Below are 17,200 nucleotides of genomic sequence, written 5' to 3'. Positions count from 1 at the left end.
GGTCCCTTCCTCCTGTTTGCCAGTCACCACCCCCATAGCACCATCGTCACAGAAAGCATAAACACCCTCACACATTGCCACACTCTGGAGGACACTGGTCTGCCAGGCTTTGCGGTGCCTTTTGTCCCCCTCGCAGATCCTCGCTGCTGAGTCACTCACGCTCATCTCAGCCTTAGTAACTGTCGGGCTCCTGCGGTTCCGTGGGCACGGAGGGAGAGCATCGGTTTTGAGAACGGTAGGAAGGCTGCACAGTCTGCCCAGGAGTCAAAGGAGTGCTCAGTATTGCTCAGCGAGTCACAGACCTGGATGACCTGAGAGGTAGCCATGGTGGTTCTTCATGGGCCACCCACTTTTAGGAGGAGAGGGTGTTGTAATGACTGAGATGGAGAAGCCAGGGTCCGTTCCCAGCACCATTGCTGCTAACAGCTGCGGGTGACTCCAGTCCCTGGGGATCTAACGCCTCCTAGTGGCCTCCTTGGGCACTAGACACACACACACACACACACACACACACACACACACACACACACACACACGAAAAGCCTTCGTACACATTTGTTGTTGTTGTTGTTGTTGTTGCAGAGGCAGGGGCTCACTCTGTAGATAAGGCTATTCTATACCTGCCTCTGTCTGCACCTGCTCCCCTCCCCCCCATTGGGGTTAAAGGCCCCAATTCCAGCATGCCCAGCTAAAATGTTTTTGTTTTTATTTTCTGAGACAAGGTCTCCTTATTAACTCTAGAATTTACTGTGTAGACCAGTTTGGCTTTGAACCTGCAGAGATCCACCTGCCTCTGCCTTCCAGGTTCTGGGACTAAAGGCGTGCGCCATCATACCTGGCCAAGCCTTTGTTTTTATTTTTTATTTTTTTTAATTATTATTATTATTTTGTTGTTGTTTTGGTTTTTCGAGACAGGGTTTCTTTGTGTAGTTTTGGTGCCTGTCCTGGATCTCACTCTGTAGACCAGGCTGGTCTCTAACTCACAGAGATCTGCCTGCCTCTGCCTCCCAAGTACTGGGATCAAAGGTGTGCGCCACCGCTGGCCCGGCCAAGCCTTTGTTTTGAATGTGGACATTTGGAAACAGAAAATTAAAAGGGAAATACCTTTTTGACGCCATTAGTAGCACTTGTCTGTTTCCTTCTGTTTCTTCCTGCCGTAGCCTTCCTTCTCCACTGTAGGCTTCTCGGGGCTGTTCTCCAATAACAGAGCCAGAGAGAACAGAGAGGGTGGTTAGACATACATAAATGATGAGGTGGGAAGAGGGGCAGCAGTTCTCCTGCACGTTGTCCTCTGACCCCAGCGTCGGAGCCGTGGTGCGCACCCACAGATTAGTAACTGTAATGAAAAGTGGGCAGAAGCAGGCATCTGCAAGGTTGAGGCTAGCCTGGTTTACACAGCAAGTTTGAGGTAGAAGAGTTGCTTGCCTGGGCTGCATGAGACCCTGTCTCAGAGAAAAAGGTTTCAGCAAGGAAGGGTAGTCACTGCCAAGCCTGATGTTCAGCTCCAGACCCACATGATGGGAAGAAAGAATCAAAATTTGTGAGTTGTTTTCTAACTATAGTCTCAGGGTTATATATGGGTGTGTGCACGTGCACTCTTGAAGTAATAAATAAAAATGTAAAAAGCCAGGCCCAGCATGACAGTGTACATCTTCCACCCCATACTCAGAGGCAGGTGGATCTCTGTGAATATGAGGCCAGCCTGGCCTACATAGTAAGTTGCAGGTCAGCCAGGGCTACATGATAAGCTCTTGGCTTAAAAAAAAAAAAAAAAATTAAAAGCCATCTTTGTTTTCTTATCTGCTTCTCATTTTTCATTGGTGATTTTGTGGAGGTGATGGCCGGCCGGCTGGCTGGATCCTCACTCTTCAGCCAGAGCTTTCCTTCACATCACCTGCCCACTCAGAGCTGCCATTTGCAAGGCCAGTGGGCTCTGTACATAGACACCCCCATTTCACTTCCTTCTTCCGGACCTATTCCTCCAACAGCCTTGATTCAGGGTGTGTATGTGTGGTTTGTTAAGAAATTCTTCTGGGGTGAAGAGGTTGCTAAGCAGATAAAAGAACTTGCCACCCAAGCCTGCCTCGAGTTCCTGCCCTGGCTTCTGGTGATGGACTGTAACCTGTAAACAAATAGACCCTCTCCTCCCCAAGTTGCTTTTGGTGGTGATGTTTCATCACAGCAACAGAAACTCTTATTTGTCTCCAGACAAATAAACAACAACAATGAAAACCAAACTCAGGTCCTCTGTAAGAGCAGCAAGTACTCTTAACCACAGAGCCACCTCTCCAGCCCTCCTGACCTATCACTTCCTTTTTTTTTTTTTTTAAGTTAGAGCCACTCTGTTTTCCTCTTACTCTACAGTAGTGTTGTAATTATTTTGTTTCTCTAAACTAAGCACCAAAGATACACAATAGGGTTTTCTTTCTGCTGATAGTTAAATCTTCCCCACCTCCCAATCACATGTAGGATGAATTTTTAAGTTTGATCATTTGGTGTTAGTTGCCTTAAAGGCTAGCAGGTCCTTAGTCAAAGATATGACTAATTTAATGGAATTAGCCTAATTTAAAGGTAATGTACTGATAGCATACTTTCAGTGTAAATAACTGCACAGATTATCTTTCTGCCGTTTTACAACTGAAATAGCCAGGTGTGGTGGCACCTGTCTTTAATCCTTTTACTCAGGAGGCAAAGGTAGGAGGATCTCTGAGTTTAAGGCTAGCCTAGTCTATACCGCAAGGTCCAGAACAGCCAGACCTGCATAGAGAGACCTTGTACAAAAAAATAAAACCAACCGACCAAAAACAGAAATAAAACAATATATGAGCTGGGAAGGTTGCCCACCCCTGTATTCCCAGCATTTGGGACAGTGAGGCAGCAGGATCAGAGTTCAAAGTTATCCTGGGCTGTCTCAAAACTCTGAATCAAAAACTAAATAAAAAATAAGGAAAGAGGCCAGGCGGTGCACGCCTTTAATCCCAGCACTCAGGAGGCAGAGCCAGGTGGATCTCTGTGAGTTCAAGGCCAGCCTGGTCTACAGAGTGAGTTCCAGGACAGGCTCCAAAACTACACAGGGAAACCTTGTTTCGAAAAACAAAAAATAAGGAAAGAAAAAAAATATCTTTTGACTCAGTTTATCACACATAATTGAATACCACCCATTGGTGAGCAGTTAATTCAGTAGCTAAGTACAGAGATTAGAATCTGCTGTTAGAGAGCCTTGTACTGTGTTTGGACTAGCTTGTGTTGGAACCCTGTTGAATAGAGGTTGAATTACTGGGATAACAGCCAGGCTCCTGTGGAGTGAAATGAGTCCAGCAGAGTCTTCCAGAACAGTTGTGTTTGCTTTCCTGTCCAGCTCCACATTCCAGGAAGGATCTTGAGTCACTAGGAAGGGAGTGTATGGGTTCACAGCGACTTCAGCAAATACTGGCTGCAGCCCCTGCCTCCAGATCCTCCACGACCAGGACACTGGACTTGGATAAGGGTTTCCATCTGCCTGAAAAGCAGTGTCAGCAGCTTCCTCTTTGCTGCTCCCTGAAGTGAAAGAGGCCAGCTGCCTAGCAGAGCTTATGCACAGAAAGTCAGTCTAGAGTCTGGGTGTATCTCATGTCATAGAGATCTCTTATGGTGGTGTGTGTGTGTGTGTGTGTGTGTGTGTGTGTGTGTGTGTGTGTGTGTGTAGGGGAGGGGAGGGGAGGGGAGGGTGTGTTCCTAGGCTCTCTACCTTGTGTTTTGAAAAGGATCTCACCGAGACCTGTAGTGAAGATCCTGACTTCTAAGCTAGTCTGAGCAAGCAAGATCCTGTCTCAAAGCCCAAATGGTGGGCAAAGATGCATTCTATTGGAGACTGGCCACCTGAGTTCAATCCCAGGAGCTCCATAAAGGTAGAAGGAGAGAACCAGGCATGGTGGCACACTCCTTTAATCCCAGAAGTTGGAAGGCTGAGGCAGACGGATCTCTGTGAGTTCAAGGCCAGCCTAGTCCACAAATTGGGTTCCAGGACAGACAGGGCTTCACAGAGAAACCTTGTCTCAAAAGAAAAATAAAGGTAGAAAGAGAGAACTGGCTGCACAAAGATAGCCTTCGACCTCCACATGGGTGCTGTGGCTGGCGTGCACCTGCCCTCATTCATATAAACACATCAGTGCACACACACTGAAATAAAACTTTTCAATAAAAGCTGAAACAATCGGGAAAGAGCACTGAATTCTCACAACACAGCACAAATGCTGAGCAGACATGGCGGTGCACACCCGTCATTCCAGCACTTGGGAGGTGAAGGCAAGGGGTTCAGATACTCAAGGTCATCCTTCATGGCCCATGCAAGTTCAAGGGCAACTTGGCAAAGCTTAGTAGCACAGTGCTTTCTACAACGGATGAAGCCCCGAGTTCAAGCCCCAGCACCACACACACAAAACCAACTGAGTGTGTGTCGAATGTACAAAAAGGTGTGTAATTTCAATTAAAAACAACAGGGTGTGGTGGTGTGCATTTGTGATCCTAGCACCAGGGAGGTAGAGGTTGGAGGATCATGAGCGCAAGGACAGCCTGAGCTACGTAGCAAGCCCCTGACTCAAAAAATCAAAGGCTGGGTTTTAGCCAGTCCAGTGGTTAAAGGCTAAAGGGCACAAGCTCTTGGGTCCAGGGTCCATCTACAGTACCACAAAGTAAAGAAAAGAAGAAGTGATGTGATACCTTGACTGACAGTGAGCACCGAGTATGGAGGAGGAATAGCAGTGATGGCCGCTCACAGGAGGGCATGTGTGTTCAGTTGCTGTCGCACAAACCATCCCCAATCAGAGGCTTGACGTAGTAGGAGTTCCTGTGACTCACTTGTGGTATTAGCTTTTGATCCAGCTTCCCTCTCCAGGTTAGTGATAACAAGACATAGACCTGAGAAACGGTGGTTCTCCATCCTTGGGAGTCTAGCAAAGTCATAGTCACATGACCATGGCAGGATTCCAGGAAAAACATCGGAAAGCCTGTTGAGGCCTCAGTTTGGAACCACTGTGCTACTTGGCCAGAGTAAATCCCATGGGAGGCTAGATCAGGGGAGCAGATTCTCTCTGTAGGAAGAGCTGCACATTGCTTGTCAGTCGGAGGGTGTGGGCCCAGGGAGAGCTGGGATTGGGGGCTGATCTGCAGTTGCTCTACTGTAGTGAGCAAGTTGATGGCAAGTGCTCACTCCCAGGATGGAGAAGCGTGCCTTTCAGTCCTGCAGAAACTCCATGACCATTGAATAGAAGGGGCTTTGACAGCAGTTCTTTGTTTTTATGCGTGTTTTCCCCACATGTATGTAAGTGCATCACATTCGTGAATTATATACAGAGGCCAGAAATGGGTGTTGGATTCCCTTGAAACTGGAGTTATTGATAGCTGTGAACTACTATGTGGTTGCTGGGAATTGAACCTGGATTCTTTGCAAGAGCAGCCAATCCTCATAACCACTGAGCCATCTCTTCAACCCTTTACAGTATCTTATAATGGAACTAAACAGATAATGGTCATTTCCTAAAGCAGGTCAAGAGTATTAAATTAACTAGAGCTGTGTGCATCAGCATAACCAAATCTCTCTAATACATATATACAAAATATATGTATATGTATATATAATATATATATATTATATGTATATAATATATATATGAGAGAGAGAGAGAGAGAGAGAGAGAGACCTGCAGAAAATGCCATATACTGTTACTAGCAGGTGTAGGCTTGAGCAGTAGAACACAGTAAGCAGAACAGTGAGCTCCCTGTCAGGCAGGCTCTTTCCCGCTGAAGAGCAGTGGCACCAGAGGCTTAGCTTTATTAGTAGTAATAATATCATTATTATTCCTGGGGCCAGCAAGATGGCTCAGTGCACAAAGGCACCTGCTTGCTACCAAGTCTGACATCCTGTGTTCAATACCTTGGATGCACATGTTGGAAAAGAGAACCTACTCCCAAAAGTTGTCCCATGTCCACACATGCTGTGGCTTGGCACATACACAAATAAATAAGAAATAAGTTTTTTAAACCTTCAAATTTCATTTTATTATTTGATAATGTCCAGCTAGTAACAATAGAAATATTTTACTAATTTCTCTCTCTCTCTTTTTTTAAACAGTCTTCACATGGATGTTATTTTTTTTTGTTATGTATATATACAGTGTTCTGCCTGCATAAATGCCTTCATACCAGAAGGCACCAGATCTCATTACAGATGGTTGTGAGCCACCGTGTGGTTGCTGGGAATTGAACTCAGGACCTCTGGAAGAACAGTCAGTGCTTTTAACCTCTGAGCCATCTCTCCAGTCCCCCTGATTTCTCTTTCTTAAAGATATTTATTTTTTATTTATGTGGGTGTTACTACGTGAATGTGTGTGTGTGTGTGTGTGTGTGTGTGTGTGTGTGTGTGTGTGTGTGTGTTATCATGAGTTTAAGTATCTACAGGTGCCAGGAGGCATGCACTGCCTTAAAACTGGAGTTACAGGCAGTAGTGAGCTCCCTGATGTGGGTGCTGGAAACAAACCCAGATCCTCTGCACGAGCCGAGTGGGCTGCTAACGCCTGAGCAACTCTCCAGCCCCATCCCCTTTTTGATGCTTAAAACCCTGTGGGTTTCCTCCCTGGCCCTCTGCTGGCTTTTTCTTTCTGGGTGCCCTAGTGTGGGCCTTTTCCTGGGTAGCTGCCTGTGATGCACCTGCAGACAGTCAGTTGTGCTGATGTGCACGCACTGTGTCTCTGGGTGTCCTGCAGGCACGTGAATTAGAGTTGTCCCCAGAAGCCCCTTGGGGACTAAGCTTTCTGCCTTCCACAGGAAGCTTCATTGTTCCCACTTTTGTCTTTAGAGTACTTCATCTTCCACATCTTTTCTGGTTTTTTGAGAGAGAATTTCTCTGTGTTACATACAGCTCTGGCTGTCCTAGAGCTCACTCTGTAGACCGGCTGGTCTCTGACTCAGAGATCTGCCTACCTTTGCCTCCTGAGTGCTGGGATGAAAGGCATGTGCCATCACTGCCTGGCTGGAAAACTGCTTTTTGAATCAAGAAAGAGGTAGCAGAAGCTGTCAGCCACACATGAACATTCCTGACTAGAGCTCACTCCCACCCTGAATTGTCCAAGGTTGGCTGCTTGGGTATTGGCAGCATTGGTTCCGGCTTTAGGTCAGCATCTCACTGGGTTTTTTTTGTCCTTCGCTTTAGGGTCACAAGATATCTGCAGTAGCTCCAGGTTTTAGGTCCCTGCCTGATGTGAAAGTAGTGTTTCTTTTTGTCCAGTCTCCCTATAGTGGTGAGAAATCTTTCCCACAAGTCCCCAAGTGATCCTCCTAGGAGCTAGTGTTCTGAAATGGGTCCCATGGAGCACCCCTAAACCCATGTTCACTGAGTACCTTGCTCAGGCATGCCTTCCCCAATTGAACATTTTGAAACTGAGCAGAATCTGGGTGCCCTGATAGTGAGGGTAAGGTGGCATCTGTGCCTACCAGACACCTACCATGAGGGAAACCTACTTCAGAAAGAGCTGGCCCACCTGAGTGGTCAAGCAGGGTTCCTTGTGGTCATAGGTCTGTGGGGCCCTACCTGTTTGTGCTTTACCTGAGCTGTGTACCCACATGGGAGAGACAGGCCCAGCCTTTTCAAACCCTTCCAGATGAGTACAAAACACTCTCAAGGAAAAAGACAGTTTGTTTATATATATATATATATATGTAATTATATTTTATCTTATATATGTATATTGTATTAATGATATATTACGGGCCTGGAGAGATGGCTCAGCAGTCAAGCGCACTGACTGCTCTTCCAGAGGACCTGAGCTCAATTCCCAGCACCCACATGGCCCCTCATAGCTGTCTGTAACTCCAAGATCTGACACCCTTAAGTTGGGTGTGATGGTACACACCTTTCATCCTAACACTGAGAGGCAGGGGCAAGAGGATCTCTGTGAGTTCAAGGTTATCCTGGTCTATAGCAAGTTTCAGGACAACAAGGACTACTACATAGAGAACCTGCCTCAAACAAACAAATAATCATAATCATAATAAATAAAATTAAGAGACAGTTGTTTATTTTGTTAGCTAGATAGAAAATACTAGAACGGGCACAGTATATTTGGGGTGGGTTTGTGTCTGGCTGCTTTCGCACTGTTGGGAGTTAAACTTCAGGCCTGCTGCCTGCTGGACCAGCGCTCTAACCCTGAACTGGGTCCCAGCTCTGTACCATGTGCTGGACCAGTGCTCTAACCCTGAACTGGGTCCCAGCGCTGTACCGTGTGCTGGACCAGCGCTCTGACCCTGAACTGTGTCCCAGCTCTGCACCGTGTGCTGGACCAGCGCTCTGACCCTGAACTGTGTCCCAGCTCTGTACCGTGTGCTGGACCAGTGCTCTAACCCTGAACTGTGTCCCAGCTCTGTACCGTGTGCTGGACCAGAGCTCTGACCCTGAACTGTGTCCCAGCTCTGTACCGCCTGCTGGTGAAGTTCTGTCCTGAAGACAGGGAAGCTCTGTCTCTGCTTCATGGGTGGTGACAGACAAGTTCTCACCAGTGTTAAAGGAAAGGCTCCTTCCAGATTAGGGTTTGACATGGAGATGACTGAGCAAGTCTGCATCAGTGCCTGACTGCACTCAACTTCACGTGTCCGAGTCAAATGTCTGAGCCAGGCGGCTCTCAGATGCTGCGCTGACGCCTGTCCAGATCTGCATCCGCAGTCATGTGAATGGTAAAAATACCCGAGATCACACTGCTGCCAGCATTTGAGACTGCACAGTTGAGGGTTGGCTTCTCTGTGAAAACATCAGAGAGTTTAAAGGAGTGGACCCAGAGGATCTCTCCATGAAGAGCCTTCCTCCACTAGCATTAGGCTGGACTGAAGTCCGTCTGTTCTGTATCATTGTATGTGATGCTGGAGATCACACCCAGCCTCCATGCTAGGCAGACACCCCACCTGAGCTGCTCTTCAGCCCTGAAATTCTCTTTTTTTATTTTCCTCACTGTTATTTTGGACAGGATGACCCAGGTTGTCCTCAGACTCATGATAATCCTTTTTTTTTTTTTTTCCTTTCTTTCTTTTTGGTTTTTTCAAGACAGGGTTTCTCTGTGTAGCTTTGGAGCCTATCCTGGAACTCGCTCTGTAGACCAGGCTGGCCTCTAACTCATAGAGATCCACCTGCTTCTGACTCCCAGAGTGCTGGGAATAAAGGCGTGTGCCACCACTGCCCGGCTCTGCCTCAGCCTCTTGAGTGCTGGAATTACAGGCATGAGTCACTATGCTTGGCTTCTGAAATTTCTTCAAGGGCATTTTCTCTAAGAAACTACTAAGCCCCCCCCCTTTTAAGATTTATTATGTACATAATATTCTGCCTGTATGTATGCCTGCAGGCCAGAAGAGGGCACCAGATCTCACTACAGATGGTGTGAGCCACCATATGGTTGCTGGGAATTGAACTCAGGACCTCTGGAAGAGTAGCCAGTGCTCTTAACCTCTGAGTCATCTCTCCAGCCCCTAAGTCCCAATTTTTAAAGCTGGTATATAAAGGAATGTTTTATATTTATTATTTGTTTGGGTTTATTGCTTGCTTGTTTGAGATAAAATTTCACCATGTTGCCCTGGCTGGCCTGAAACACACTATGTAGACCAGGCTGGCCTCAAGCTCACAGAGATGTGCTGGGATTGATGGCATGACCCACCATGCCTGGCATGTCTCTGCTTTTAGTTGTAGAATGATGGTGAGTTCACTTTAGATAGACTTCTGTAAAGTGGATGGATACCCTATTAATTTAAAAGTACAGGCAACAACATTATTTGAAATACACTAGACTTTGCAAGAATACAGCTACATCATTCTGGAAAATGCCTTTATACTATTTCCAGCCTCTTCTGACGGCGCGAGTCATTTATGTTGTTGCTCAGTGCACAAAGTACCGTGGTTACTATCGAGGGTGGCTCAGGCGACCAGTGCTCCTGTAGCATGCATGAGACCCTGGGTTCCATCCCCTCGCCATACAAACTGGAAGATCGTGCCTATAACCCCAGCATTTTGGAGGTGAAGGCAGGAGGGTTAGAGTTCAAGGTTATCTCAACTCTAGAGGGAGTTAAAGACCAGCCTGGGCTATATGAGTCCTTCACTGAAAAGGGGGAAAAAAAGAAGTTGTTATTATTTGCCTTTTCAAAATCATACGTTGGGGGCTGGGAGGTGGCTCTGGCGTTAAGAGCGCTGTTGGGCTTGCAGAGAAAACCAGGCTTCAGGTTCCAGTACCCATGTGGCAGCTCACAACAATCTGTATTATAGCTCTAGTTCCAGGGGATCTGATGCTGCTTCTGACCTCTGTAGGCACTAGGCATGCATGTGGTTCAAAGGCATGCAGGCAGATACATAAAATGAATAAATAAGCCATAAAAATATCTTAATCACAGGCTAATTTGTAGGGTTTTTTTTTTTTCCCCTTTTTTTGGTTTTTTGAGACAGGGTTTCTCTGTGTAGCTTTGCGCCTTCCCTGGAACTCACTTGGTAGTCCAGGCTGGCCTCGAACTCACAGAGATCCGCCTGGCTCTGCCTCCCGAGTGCTGGGATTAAAGGCGTGCGCCACTACCGCCCGGCTTAATTTGTAGTTTTAATGTTGGAGATCATTTCCGTTACCCAATTTTTGACTTCATGAGGAAAGGTGCACATTAGCTCGGTGGCAGCTGTTGGAAGGGGCACAGGAGGCACACCAGCAACCAGACAGGCCTTGGACAGAGAGAAGGTGCGCTAAGACAGCGGGACAACCACACTGACGCCTCCCCATTGCTCCGCACTGTTGGTCTGTGTCATGACAGGTCACTAGGACAGCCGTGCGTTGATGGTTTCATTGTTTACCATTTGTGGATCCCGTAGGCGTCTGAGCTCTGCTGCAGTCTTTTGTACACAGCCAGACAGCCACGGACGGGCATGTCAGTTAAGGCTCTTGCTGTCATGGATCATGCTTGTGCCCCAGCCTGGGCATAGCTACCCCTCTGGCACTCGCCTTGTTTCGTGGCTATTTGTTACGTGAATGAATAAGTGAATTAACACTTCGGAATGTTTGGTATAGCTATTTGGCGAGCTCTTCTGCAGGGAGAAAGACCAGAGATGTGAAAGGACTCTCTTTCTCTAGTGCGTCTTGCTGTGACCACTCTGTGACATACAGGAAATCTAGGTATAAATGAGCTCACAGACCTGAGTCTTCCCAAGCTGCTGCAAATTCATGATTTTTGTTTGGTTATTTTTTTTGTGTGCATGTGTGTGTATGTGTGTGTGCGCGTGCGCCTGAGACGGTGGAGGCCAGGAGAGGGTTTTGGACCCTTTGGAGCTGGAGTTGCAGGCAGTCGTGAGTCACCTGCCATGGGTGCTGAGCCCCAGACGCAGGTCCTCTGGAAGAGCAGCGGGTGTCTCTGTGTTCACTCTTCCTTCTCTCCTTCAGGCTGGAGTGAAAGGGACGCTGGGAAGACTGGTTGGAATTTTTGAGGTAAGTCTGTTAATACCTTTGCTCTAGAGTCGTTAATTAACCACATTGTCCTGACTTTGGAAAGGGCCTTCTGTGTCTCACTGAGTGTCAGAGCACACAGCACAGCAGACGAGTATTCTCTGCTTTTTCCTTTTACTGTTTTGTATTTATGTGTATACATATGTGTACGTGTCTGTGGAGGCCTGAGGACAACTTCACATGTCATTCCTTAGGAGCCATCTAGCTTTTTTCATTCATTCATTCATTCATTCATGGAAAGGGCCTCTCACTGGACTGGAGCTCATCAGATAGGTTGGGTTGAGTCCCAGGGATCCCCTTGTTCCCACCTCCCCAGGCTGAGATCACAGGCTTAATTAACCTCTATGCCCAGCTACTTTTCTGGGTTCTGGAGTTAACTCAGGCCCCAAGCGTGTGCAGAGAACTGCTTATCCCCTTCCTGTTGCTCCTTTTCTTCCAAGGTGAGAGGAGAAGAGGAGAAGAGAAGACAGGGAGACAGACTGGGTGTGAAAGGAGGTGTCAGGACGTGAGAAATGGGAACAGAGAGGAGCAGGGTCGGTACAATCGGGAGAGAGGATGCGGAACTCACTCAGCTTGTTTGCGCAGTGGCTCTGCACACCCACAGTCTGGACACTCCCTTTTTTTCCAGATCACAGCATTCCTGTGAAGTTGTGGTTAGGAGAAGAAGGAGGAGTGTAAAGATTGGACCTGAAGAGTCTGGACACAGGCTAGACAGATGGCTCAGCACATTAAGAGTGCTTGCCAGCCAGGCATGGTGGTGCACACCTTTAATCCCAGCACTCAGGAGTCAGAGGCTTGTGGATCTCTGTGAGTTCAAGGCCAGCCTGGGCTACAGAGTGAGTTCCAGGACAGCCAGAACTATGTAGAGAGACCCTATGTCAAAAAAGGAGGAGGAGGAGGAGAAAAAGAAGTGCTTGCTGTTTGGGCATGGTGGCATACCCTTTAATCCCCACACCCCCAGGGAGACAAAGGCAAGAGGATCTCTGTGAGTTCAAGGCCAGTCTGGTCTACATAGCAATTTCCAGGCCAGCCAGGGCTACACACACATACATACACTAAGAAAACCTTAAAAGCTCGGCAGTGGTGGTGCACACTTTTAATCCCAGCACTCAGGAGGCAGAGCCAGGTGGATCTCAAGGCCAGCCTGGTCTACAGAGTGAGATCCAGGACAAGCTCCAAAACTACACAGAGAAACCCTGTGTGTGTGTGTGGGGGGGGGGGGGTCTCTTCAAAGGATGCGCTCTCTATTCTGGTAGAACCCTCTTCAGACAAAACAGCAAAATCAGGGCATGATACTTCTGGGCAGCGTACAGCAGTGTTTGCTCAAGCATCTCACCCCACTGAGGCGAGCCTCCCCTCTGTCCTTTCTGTGCCCTTCAGAACCGGGAGAGGAAGCACAGGACGTACGTGTACGTGCTCATTGTCACAGAAGTGCTGGAGGACTGGGAAGACTCAGTGAACATTGGTAAGTCACCGCAGGACTCGGGCCAGCTCTCACCCCAGCCTCTCATGTCCAGCAGGCACTGTCCTGCTGGCTGGAGAAGTGCTAACGCGGCGTACTAAATGAACAAGTAGCTTCAGCTTGAAGCTGAGGGAGTTAGGGTTTAAGGTGTCTAAAGAGAAGCTGAGCCCGGGCGGTGGTGGCGCACGCCTTTAATCCCAGCACTCGGGAGGCAGAGGCAGGCGGATCTCTGTGAGTTGGAGGCCAGCCTGGTCTACAGAGCAAGATCCAGGACAGCCAAGGCTACACAGAGAAACCCTGTCTTGAAAAAAAAAAAAAAAGAAGAAGAAGAAGAAGAAGAAGAAGAAGAAGAAGAAGAAGAAGAAGAAGAAGAAGAAGCAGCAGCAGCAGCAGCAACAGCAGCTGAGTTTGAGAATAGAGCCAACAAGTAGAAACATGTCCCATAAAATTTAGAAATGTTTCTAAAGTAAGATTGGATCCTCCTCAAAAGGGCTATACTGCTCTGTCTTTTGAACAGATACTGACCTGGGGCCTCTGCCATGCTGGGCCACTGTTGGCCATCAGGACCAAAGATGAGAGTGAGATGTGGTCTTGTCTTAGGCTCTCATTCATATACTGGGTTGGGGTGTGCAGAAGCAGGGTCCCTGGGAGCATGTACAGGGATGAAAAGAAGATCAAGATGGGCATGTTGTGTGCCTGTTCTTGCCACTCAGCCCGGCAGGAGCCACACTCAGGTTTAAGGTACCATTGCTTGTTAGTACCCAGACAAGCCTTTTCCTCAGTTCTTAGCATTGCTCGGTATTAACTCCAGTGAAGGCATCTAACGCACAAGGAATGAGCCAGTGAGGCTTATTTATTATGTATACAGTGTTCTGCCTGCATGTACACCTGCAGGCCAAAAGAGGGCACCAGATCCCATTCTAGATGGCTGTGAGCCACCATGTGGGTGCTGGGAATTGAACTCAAGACCTCTGGAAGAGCAGCCAGTGCTTTTAATCACTTAGCCATCACTCTAGGCCCAGGGGTGCACTTACTTCTGACTTTGCTGTCTAGCCACTTGAATGCTGAAGGCACAACTGTATACCATCCTACCCAGCTCCTGGTGACTCTGCTAGTGAAGAGTTGGGTCTTCAGTGTAGATCACAAGTGAGCAAAGCTGCATTCATCTTTTGAAATGTTAAATACCTTCATGGTGCTATTGCGGGAAGGTGGCTGATGCTGCAGAAGTCGGGGTAGAGAGCGTGTGCACTAATTGGAGCCTCCTCGGAATGGGAAGTAGACGGTAGATGTGCCTCACACCTGGGCTGCCCTGTCTAAGTAAGACTAGAGCTGTGGCTGTGTGCTAGAGTGCTAGCCTAGTGTGTGGAGGTCCTGGGTTCTCTTCCCTATGCCTGAGCGGGGCTGGCAGTGGAAGCCGTTCTGGGAAGCACTCCAGCAGCAGAGCTTTGGAAGGCCTGTGTTGCTTGGGGTAGTCCTCAGGCCCTGGATCCTCTCCTGGAGAAGTGAAAACAACAGATGAGTGTCTTTTCTTCACCTGGTACGTAAGGCCCGGGTTCCATCCACACACACACACACACAACCTGTCTTTCTTTCTGTACATAGACGTGTGTGTAGAGGTAGATATAAATGAAAAATCATGCCGCCAGTTGGTGCTGGCACACACCTTTAATCCCAGCACTTGGGGAGACAGAGGCAGGTGGGTCTCTGTAAATTTGAGGCCAGCCTGGTCTATAGAGTCAGTTCCAGGACGGCCAGGGCTACACAGTGTAACCCTGTCTCCAAAAACAAAAGCAGAAAAATAAAAGAACAAACTACAATGAAAAAAAGTTTAACCCTTGGGGGCCGGAGAGATAGCTCAGTGGTTAAGAGCACTGGCTGCTCTTCCAGAGGACCCGGGTCAGATTCCCAGCACCCATGTGGTACCTCACAACTCTCTCTGGCTCCAGTTTCAGGGTTTCTGATTCCCTCTTCTGGACTCTGGACACCAGGTACGCATGTGGTATACATACATATTCAGACAGAACACTCACACACATAAATAAGGAAATCTGAAAAGAACAAAAGCAGACTACTCTTGTCAGGTACTGGGTGCTGATAGTATTGAGGAGCTTTCTGTAACTGGTCTTGAAAGCAGTCTAGGAGGTGAGTCCTATTTATTATCTACCTTATAGACAAGGAAAATGGGGCACTGAGGGGTCTGACTTGACCAGGGCTTCCCAGTTGGAGCCAGTGATGTTCTGGGGTCCAGCACACTGACTTCATGGCCTTGCTCCTGGCCAGGCCAGCTGTATTTTATCTACTTGTATTTTTCTGCACTGTTGGAAGCAGAAGCCTAGACCTCACGCTTTAGACTAGTGTCCAGTCACTGAGGTCACTCCATCTCTGCTTCTCCATTTTGAAGCAATCCTATTTTACTGCCCACAGAGCCAGAAGAGGGTGTTTATAAGAGAAAAGCAAGCCAGTTGTGGTGGTTTACACCTTTAGTCCCAGCACTCTGGAGGCAGAGGCAGGAGGATCTCTGTGAGTTCAGGGCCATCCTGGTCTATATAGCAAGTTCCAGACAGACACTGGGGCTATATCGAAAGACCATGCCTTAAAAACAAAACAAAACAGCCGGGCGGTGGTGGCACACGCCTTTAATCCCAGCACTCGGGAGGCAGAGGCAGGCGGATCTCTGTGAGTTCGAGGCCAGCCTGGGCTACCAAGTGAGTTCCAGGAAAGGCGCAAAGCTACACAGAGAAACCCTGTCTCAAAAAACCAAAAAAAAAAAAAAAAAAACCATAAATTTTAATAAAAGTAGGCTCAAAATAGTAATTTGTTAAGTTGGGTGGTTTTTATTTATTTGTTTTCTTTTTTCTAAATTAGCATGTATGTTGTATGTACATGTGGGTGCACTCTTGGGTTTTTTTCCCCTCAGACCGGGTTTCTCTGTAGTCCTGGTTGGCCTAGAACTTGCTCTGTAGCCCAGGCTGGCCTCGAACTCACAGAGATCCACCTGCCTCTGCCTCCCGAGTGCTGGGATTACAGGCGTGCGCCACCACCGCCTGCTGTGTGGGTGCGCTCTTGCCATGGCATGCACATGGGGTCAGAGAAGAGCTCTGTGGGATCAGTTGTCGTCTTCATTTTATGTGGTGGACTCAGGTCACCAGGCCTACACAGCAAGCACCGTCGACGGCCTCTGAGTCGTCTCAGCAGCCCCTTTTTTCTGTGGCAGATCCGTCACTTACAGGGTTTTTTAAATAGAAGGAATATGGTAGCAGATTATAAGTCAACCACCATGAGGACCCTGGCAGCTGATGTTAATGTTTGCCAAAGATGGGGAGGTGGGACCCCTCCTTGGAGGTGCAGGCTGACTGCGCTCAGAGCCCTGGAAAGGGTGGCGTGAAGAGCAGAGCAAGCAGTTCTCAGTTTGGGGGCCCAGACCATCTGTCCCCACAGTTGGCCTGTAGAACATTTGAATTGGACAGGGCGCTGGCTTTACTATTGTAAGGAAATAAAAGTAGCAAGAAGCATTGCTTTGGGACGTGGGGTTGAGATGGGCTCTCGGGTAGCCTAGGCTGGCCTTGGGTTCCCCGTGTAGCCAAGATGACTTCCATTCCTGATCCTCCTGCTTTCCCCTCCAGAGTGCTGGAATCACAGGCACTACAGCAGCCCTGAAGCCTGGCCTGCGTGTCCCCCGATCCTCTCAGAACTGTCCTCACCGCTCCCAGCCTGTCTTCATCTCTCCCCTCTGCCTCCACAGGAAGGAAGAGAGAGTGGTTTAAAATAGAAGATGCCATAAAAGTGCTGCAGTGTCACAAGCCCGTGCAGGCGTCGTACTTTGAGACGTTGAGGCAAGGCTACTCTGCCAACAACGGCACCCCTGTCGTGGCCGCCACCTACTCCAGCTCTGTGTCAGGCATCAGATGACTGCAGACTTCCTGTAAGAGCCGGAGAGTGGAAACCAGACTCGGTGTGGCTCTCCTCACCACCCCTCACCCTCCACACAGCTCCTCTTTGACCCGGGCATGGTGGGCAGCAGAGGGTACCCTGAGGTGCTGCTGTGGGGGGCGGGGTGATGGGGGGGTGTGTGGCGTGGTGGGAACTTTTCTCTTTCTCTTTTTCCTGAGGTGGGGACTGGGATGTAACTCATGAGTACTCTCCTGCATGCTCCGTCCTCCCTTGCTCGCCCTGCCCTCAGAGAGGGAACCCGTTCTCCCCTCCCTGGGTTCTCAAGCGTTCCCATTTGCCTCATCCCAGCCTGGCCAGATAT

The 17,200-nt window shown here is 48.4% G+C and overlaps 1 protein-coding gene across 1 annotated transcript in view; it reads left to right on the top strand.

Moving 5' to 3' along the window:
* Window positions 1-17,194, top strand: part of Nudt3 (nudix hydrolase 3) — a 58,205-nt gene extending 41,011 nt beyond the window's left edge. The window contains exons 3-5 of the mRNA XM_059281825.1: window positions 11,424-11,468; window positions 12,867-12,951; window positions 16,691-17,194. Coding sequence (XP_059137808.1) covers window positions 11,424-11,468; window positions 12,867-12,951; window positions 16,691-16,857 — 297 coding nt within the window. The 3' untranslated portion in view covers window positions 16,858-17,194. The remainder of the gene's footprint in view (window positions 1-11,423; window positions 11,469-12,866; window positions 12,952-16,690) is intronic.
* Window positions 17,195-17,200: the final 6 nt, after the last annotated feature.

The sequence above is a fragment of the Peromyscus eremicus genome, chromosome 16_21 (assembly GCF_949786415.1).
Source record: "Peromyscus eremicus chromosome 16_21, PerEre_H2_v1, whole genome shotgun sequence".
Taxonomy (NCBI): domain Eukaryota; kingdom Metazoa; phylum Chordata; class Mammalia; order Rodentia; family Cricetidae; genus Peromyscus; species Peromyscus eremicus.
This window is presented reverse-complemented; position numbering and strand designations above follow the sequence as displayed.